Source organism: Elaeis guineensis, chromosome 6 (genome assembly GCF_000442705.2).
Source record: "Elaeis guineensis isolate ETL-2024a chromosome 6, EG11, whole genome shotgun sequence".
NCBI classification, from domain to species: domain Eukaryota; kingdom Viridiplantae; phylum Streptophyta; class Magnoliopsida; order Arecales; family Arecaceae; genus Elaeis; species Elaeis guineensis.
Window position 1 is genome coordinate 9,088,637 of NC_025998.2, and position 8,376 is coordinate 9,097,012.

Genomic DNA, 8,376 nt, shown 5'->3' on the forward strand with positions numbered 1-8,376 from the left:
TTGTCATTTTTTTTAAAAAAAAATTTCTGAAACATGAATTTTATTTTTTTTTATATTTTTAACAACAAAAAGTACGCACTTATATATTTGGTACACTTATTTATTTATTTTTTTCAATGAGAGAGGAGGGAAATGGAGCCGGCGATAGGGTTGAAACTGGGCTTGGACCTAATTATAGGATCTGTTTGTCTTTCGAGTTAGACTCGGATATATCTTTAGTCCGACCTTGGTCCGGTTCGGATCCGAACTCAAAGGCCAGTTCGATCAGGATCCTAATTGTGTGCTATCCACTGTGCATATGCTCTAAGATTTGCTACTTCGGCACCAAGGTCCGCACATTCGATGCCGTCTACACCATCAATGCCGATACGGAGAAACTGTAAGCACAACAGGTCGGGGGGGTGGTGTGGAGAAGCTACGAGTGCCGTAAGTAGAAGAGCCACAGGTAAAGGAAGGCAGAGGAGCTATAAGCGCTGAGGGAGGGATGGGGACAGAGGGCGGAGGATGGAAGGAGTCACAAGCGTCGAGGGATCGAGGGCGGAGGAGCCACAAGCATCCAGGGTGGTGGGAGAAGGGGGACCAATGGCGTTAGGGGTGGGGGGAATCGGGGGGTGGGTATGGAGAAGTCGGGGGTGGCACCGGGGGCGGGGGGAACTGAGGGGTGGGCACAAAGAAGTTGCGCACAAAGGGAGGTAGAGTCGCGATCTGCGGAGGAGCTGGAAGTTATAGATTATTCTCTCTTTTTTTTTTTTTTCTTTTAAGAGAGGGAAGATAGCTATTGGAGATCGGATTGGACTGGCTTAATCGTGGTCGGGTTCAAGCTTGAGTTTTTCAAAAATTTTCGGACTTAAGCTCAGTCCGAAAATCAAAAAAAAATTTAGACTCGGCTCAGATAGGGGTATGGCCTAACCTAGTCCGACCCATTTTCAGCCCTAGCCGGTGATGTGGCCCGGGATAAAAGATTTTGACATTGATGGAGAGATAGTTGAAGGAATGGTAGAGGAAAAAAGTGGGGATAGGGCTAACGATATAGCTGGAGACAAGGAATAGCTTCGCATTTAATGGAGAGATAATGTGGTTGGGCGGGGGTGATGAGATTGAGGATGAGATTGGGTGGAAGAAGTGGGATTGGGAGGAGAAAGGTGAAAACTCATTTAAAAAAATAGAAATAAAAAATTTTCACTTTCATTTTTTTTGGAAAATAATGGAATTTGTTTAAAAAATAAAAATAAAAATATGGTAACTAAATATACTTTCTGCATGGATCCCATATTTCTATTTTTTTAAATAAAAAAAGTATTAAATATGTTGCAAACAAGAGGATCTAACCACCTAGCAAGCCTCAAGCCCATTTTAAGGTACGACCATAACAAATTTTATACAATTGACATATTTAAATCTCCTCTTGAAGACCCCTACATAAGGCTAAAAATGGGTCGGATATAATCTGATTAAATTTGTTTCTATGCCTAGTGTAAATTGATTTTGATTGTAATCTTTGCATCCAATGAGGTCATATTGATATATCAATATCCCATCAAAAGAGTTTACAAACATGTATAATATAAATTTTTTTTTTATACAAAGTCAGCACTCTGTTACGATGACAATATGGGCTTGTATTATAATATAATCATTACAAATATATCATAACATTTTATATTTTAATAATTAATTATTTTATAAAAATCAAATATCTTAATTTTGATAAAATAAAAATAAACAATATTATTTTGTTCTTTATATTTTTTGTAAACTTATCTATTTAACATACTTAAAAATATCAATAATTTCAACATATTTTTATATTTTTGTATATATATTTTTTAAAAATTATAATAGATAATTCATGATTTTTTTCATTCATGTTAAAATTAAGAAGTAATAATAATATTTAGAATAAATTTCAACGACCTCTCTCAAAATTTGAGATAATTATAGATTGCTATCCAATATTTTGAAAATATACATTCTACTATTTAACTTTTGCTAATGCATGATAACCTCTTTTTATTAAATAAACTAATGGTTTTACTAACATCATCATTATCAAATCTATTTGTGTCTTAAAATATCTTATATTTTTTATTTTGATAATTTTTTATTTTCTAAATTTTAAATTTTTATATTTTATCAGAAAGTTATGTGTATATTTTCAAAACATTGGGTGGGATTATGTAATTACCCCAAACCACGAGAGGAATCTGGATAGTTTACTCTAATTTTTAATATATATTTTCTATTATATATTTTATTTAAATAATTTTAATATTTATTTTTTTAATACAAATCAGATTGGATCAGCAATCCAAATCATTGGATAAATCGATCCTTTTGACTATATCTTAGACGATGTATTATTTATGATTTTTATAGTGGACTTCATATCCATCTTTATTATGCCATTTATTTATTTTTTATTACTGAATTCTCCTGGATATCTGATTTATATCTGAATAATGTTGGCTTATATTATTGTTCAACTGGAGAAATATGGATATAACTATTATCACACTTATATCTATTTTTATTTAATTAACTATATAAATATGCATGATAATTAGTTTGCATCCTTTAAAATAAATAGAGATGCTAATATTTATGTACGTATCTATATTTATTGAAAATTATAGATATAAATATAGGTATACCAGTGTGATCAAAATTAAGCTACTGAAATAACACTTCTTCCTCAACGAACTACAGTACATGCTCTAATGATATTCGTCAAATTACAAAATTACCATCTTAGGACCGAGGATATAAGCGAGAAACCCCAGAATTTTTCTCTCTCCCCCTCTGGCCGCTCTCCCAAGACTCCACGAGACTCGTCTCGGACTCGCCCCCCCCTTTCTATTTTCCATCTGTGTTGCGATCGCAAAAGCGGTAATTTCTTCATTCTCTCGGAGCTCAGGATCTAAATGCTCTTCATTCGCTTTCGAATACTTCCTTCATTAGTTTTTTTTTTGCCGATCATCTCCCTGAATCTAGGGTTTTTTTGGGCACTTGCTGTTCTGTTCTTTCCCTTCTTAATAATAGGGTTTTCTCCTACATGTTAGGGTTTTTTCTCATGATTTCTAACTTTAAATCAGGTTTTCAGTTAGATTAGATTTCGAAAGTTCCAGATTCTGGTATTGGCTTCGCGTTTTGAGTGGTATAGATCGGTGAAGAATCTGACGGGAGCTTCTCAGTTTATGTTTAGGGGAACGTTAGGGATTTTTTGCCATTGTGTTATTTTCCTTTGATGGCGTTCTTGAGATGATTGATTGATGGAAGGAGTTCTCTTTCTGTTCTTTTTGTTTTTGGTTGCTGTTGACGTGTTATTTAGGAAGTAGATGGCATCGAAACTGCATCAGCTTCGGTCCAAGGTTGTTCAAGCCTCAGAATTTGCGGCAAAGCATGGAAGCGCCTACTATAAAGAACTAATGGAGAAGAACAAGAAATACGTTGTGGATCCACCCACCATTGAAAAGTGCCAAGAGCTGTCGAAACAGCTCTTTTACACACGTCTTGCAAGGTATTGACGACATTTTAACTTCTCTGAGGCACAGATTTATTGATTTGATAATATATATATCTTGTTGGTCCGATCAGCCTTAGCAGAAATTACCTAAATAGAGACTGAAGCTTAGCTTTTCTGATGCATGCAATGTGCTTCTATCTTTTAAGTATTCTATGCTCAGATAAGCGCCATTTCTTGTTTCTTACTGTATTTTTCTGATTTGGATCTTTAAGACGTAGTGATTTGCCCATTTTAATTTGCTTAATGTTCATTTATTCTTTTCTTGGTGCTTTTTCTTATAATCTAAGCATATGGTGTCGTTTTCTTTTGCTCACGAACAAATTTTTGGTGAAACTCATGGTTTCTGAGAAATGATGATAAATTGACTGATGAGAGATAAATTGCATCAACTTCACATCTTTATATATGTATTCTTATTTTTCTGTTTTCTTTTCTGTTCTAGTTCCTTGGAGGTAAAACCTCTGACATGAGCTTTTTGATGCAATCTATCTTTTTGTACTTTGCTTTCACTTATTATTAGGACCGTGCAGTTCAAGGTTCACCATACCTGTACGTACACCCGTATTGGGTGTATCGTATCGTGCTGGTGCTCAGTATGCCAAACCAACCTTATATCGGGTGTCCGTATGTTGCACCAAAATGGCACCAGTATGGGGTCCGTTACAGAGGTCAAAAACCTTGGTGTAGATTATCCTAATCCATTTCTCAGGAAGCATCACGTAGGGGTTTGAAGGCCTAGTTCTGAACTCATCTATTAGATGATTTTTCAAGTTTTGTTTGAAGACTTAGATATTAACCTAAAAGAAATCATGGTTATCACATATTTTAGACGTTTTATGTGGAAAATGAGTTCGTTAAACGGTTACCAACATGAAAAATTTATGAGGTTATCATATAGTCACATCATTAAGTAATTTACTTGGGAAATGTCAATCACTAAGCAATACTACTGAATGGATTTTGCTGTGAAAAGCACATGCTTGCATCATATGTTTGTTGCTTGGCTTTTGATGGAGTTTGTCTTGTCAAAATCTTGCTTTCTTCCATCAGACTCTTTCAGTGTCTAACTGTCTATAAGGGCTTTCGGAGTTTGTTCCGTTGTTGCTTGAGGAAACTGCATAACGAATTAACTTCTAGTACTTGTGAACTGGTTTTCTGGGTTTCATGGCTCCTACCCAAACTTTCCATTACTTCTAATTCTGTACAAATTTGTAGAGCATGAGTTCAGTTTAAGAGCCATTTGTAAATTTTTCTTTAATTTAGATGGATCGTACTTTGATCTGTAGTTTATAATGAGATCAGGCTTATTGGTTGGGTCCAGTGTTGAGATTTATACACGTGCATGCGTCTACTTCAGTTTATGAGCTAATAGTAAATTTTTCTTTAATTTTGATGGGTCATACTTTGATTTATAGTTTATAATAGGATTAGGCTTGTTTGTTAAGCTCCATTGTTGAGATTAACATATAGGTTTTGTATACGTGCATGCATCTACACGTGTGTTTATCTGTTGATCAAAAAACTTTTATTATTGAATTATGAATTCGGGCTATTTTGGATAGTTACGTTGTTGTATTGCTTCTTATCATTTCTGCTGTTTTCACCTGGGCAGATTCTTTTGACCATTTAAGTAGTTACTAATTGTATGTGGAAAAAGACATGCTAGCATAAATATATAGTGGTTAATGGTTGCTGTTAGAAGTTGGCCACGACAATTTACTGATGACTGTTCCTATCATCTTTTGCATATTAAAATTTCATTCCTCAATTAAATCTGATAGTGTGCAGCTATCTTGACACTTTGGAATATGTATATCATACCCTTGCCGTCACTGTAGGTGATTTCTTGAGTACCATGCATTATTGTATAATTCTAATGGGTTTGGAGATAATGAGTGTTCAATTTTGTATTATCCAATTCCCAGATTCGATTCAAAATTTTGGTTTTGCATACTTAGTGAACCCCATTTATATTTTTGCTAAATGTTTACTTACCTTGTAGGTCTACATTTATTCTGACATTAGGTTTATACTCACATTTTTTTTTCCCTCATTCATATGTTATGTTATAAAATAAATTGATAGTCGCTTGATATGGATGTGTGTTTGTAGTGGGTGGTGTTTTACTGCTTTTGGGCTGGGTCCTTCCCGCAAAACCTCCATAAGGAATTCAAAAGGATTTTGTAGATCATGAGAAGCAAGGACAACCTGCATCCAGTAGCTTTCCATCGGTAGTGGTGATCCTATGATCTAACAATCGCATAATGGATTGTTATGGAATGACCTGTTAGTAAATTAATAGTTCATTTTTGGAATGGGCATATACATCACATTTTTTCAGATGAACTAAAGATTTGAGTTTCTAGCAACCTGATATTGATGGTCTTTCATGTTCGAAAATATATAAATTTAAAATGGTTGTATTCAATAGCAGATTCCACAACTGTTAATAATGATTGTCATATTGTATCATTCTAAGAAATGAGAAGACCAAAACTTCAAAAATCGAAATAGAAGAAAAGATAATAGAAACTAGCAGGCAGCCTATTAAATGACCTACATAAAGAGAGAAGTGTAAGAACTAACTTTATCCATCTCTGAATGCAAGTTAGATGGTCTATTTGATCCACTTTGTTGCAAAATCCACAGTGAAATGTGATAATTCAGGTGAAAGAAAGGTTGATCTATCTTTATATCTAGCTATGATCCCTTCTATTTTTTCCTTTGATCAAATCCCTTTGTTCTTTATTTCAGAATGACTTATCTATTATTATTAAATATCATATATGACATTTTTTGCAAAGCTGCCTTCTTCTTTTCTTGTTAGTGCCTTTATGAGAACTGTGGAAGTGCCATTAGTCATATTGAAGATATGATGCCAGTAACTACCCAACAGTGTATTGTGATGATTGTCAGTGTTGTACAGCCTGGCTTTTATTCTCTAAATGCCTAGCATTCTGTTATTTGTCTGAACTATGAGTCAGCATTTGCAATCCCCAAAGATCGATAAAACATCACCTTGTCAACTGTTCAGTTTTCTAATGTTGAGTGGACAAGGAAATTGGTTTAGGGTGAAGAAAATTTTGAACTTTGCGCTGATTGTTTTACCTTACAGCATTCCTGGCCGATACGAGGCATTCTGGAAAGAGCTTGATGGTGTGAAGCACATTTGGAGAAACAGGAATGAGCTCAAGGTTGAGGATGCTGGCATTGCAGCTCTGTTTGGACTTGAGTTGTACGCATGGTTCTGTGTTGGTGAGATTGTAGGAAGAGGGTTCACTTTCACTGGTTACTATGTCTGAGAAAGCAGGCTTGCTTCCAGTGTTACCTGTTTCGAGTTTAATGTCATTGGGGTGATTTTCTGACCTCATTTTACATGCAAAATTTTGTCTACCCATAAATTTTTGAAGCTGGTGGCCAGCAAGACAAGCATTGTCTCCTTAATAATTTGCCGCCTTGTTTGTATTCTTGGTGTCACATCAATTGACTTCTGGGTACTTGTCTCTTTCAGGAAAAATTTATATTTGATTAGGTTAATGATATTTATAGTTCATCAAGTCACTGTTTGGCATCAGTATCAACAATTCAGATTCTTCAGCTTACATCCCAGTAATAATTAACCCTCAGTGATGATATCCACCGCTTATTGAAATTAGTGGTGAAATTTCAGGCATCTACAGCATGTCCGTTAGCATATGTAGATGCCTGTCAGTATCTTGATGATGAATGATAATTCCTTCATGTTTTTGGTACTCCAAGGATGAAGCATGCTAAACGTTTGTGTTGTGTTTTTGGAGATATGAATTGAAATTTTGCAGGTAGGGTGCCAGATAAATGTAATCGGATGCTTTTGCTTGTATGTATCGCTATTCTAATGTCAAGATGCGGTAGCTTGCACATTTGCTGCGACAGCAACTTTTTTTAGCTTGCTCGTTGATCTAAGGATTGTCAGCTCCTCCTGGTGTTAGTTAAACAAACAATATCATCCGAATCATCTTCGTCTGATACGTCCGGTCGCTTAAGTCCGAATCCACAAGTCTTGGGATCAAAAAATTGTACCTGAAACGGCTCCGGACTTGTGTGGGGTAGGGGGGATGCCCCATCAGAAGGGGGCACTATTTGCTGCTTTGCTCAGGTGCACCAATGTATGGTCTAATAAAACCACAATGATCCCCAATGTTCCTCTCCACACCCTGGATGAAATTGATGCTCTTCTCCTAAAGCTGGTCTTGATTCAGAATGCATAGTATTAGCTAGGGTTACAGTGGGATCAGAGCAAAGCGCTTTCTAAGAAAAGAAAAAAATTAATGCTCCAAAAGCCGGTTTTCGTTCAGGATGCTCGCACCGTTGGGTCAGCGGCATTAGATTGAAATGCTCTGGGAATGGGCCCGCGGACATGGTTATATAACTATCAGAAGTTTTTTGCACGCATCCAGCAGTTATTCCGGAGCAAATCAAAAAGAGGAATCTCACGCCCTCACGGAGCCCTGGTCATTATATGATTGCTATCATGAAAAATAAAAAATGCTTCCAACCGGGTTGCCTCCTTGATAATGTAAAACAGAAAAATATTGCTCCCATATAAAAAGCGAAAGCTGAGGTAGGTGAATCTGCCGTTTGAGCTTGGGCTACCACAATGATGTATTCCATCATCTCTCATTTCTGAAAAGTAATCAGCATCTAAACTATAAAAAATTCTTTTTGATCAATAACTACATAAACACATAACACACTTTATCGTTGAGAATTAATTTTTATTTTAAATTTATTATAATTATTTCATCTTTTTTTATAATAAAAAAAATCAAATTAATTTGTCATCTTTGGCACGATCCGTATTTTTCCGGTCTGGT

The 8,376-nt window shown here is 35.5% G+C and overlaps 1 protein-coding gene across 1 annotated transcript; it reads left to right on the top strand.

Moving 5' to 3' along the window:
• Positions 1-2,781: 2,781 nt before the first annotated feature.
• Positions 2,782-6,988, top strand: LOC105047318 (uncharacterized). The gene is made up of 3 exons (XM_010926196.4): positions 2,782-2,886; positions 3,329-3,517; positions 6,639-6,988. Exons 2-3 carry the CDS (start codon positions 3,336-3,338, stop codon positions 6,823-6,825), a joined length of 369 nt encoding a protein of 122 aa, XP_010924498.1. The 5' UTR covers positions 2,782-2,886; positions 3,329-3,335; the 3' UTR covers positions 6,826-6,988.
• The last annotated feature ends 1,388 nt before the right edge of the window (positions 6,989-8,376 follow it).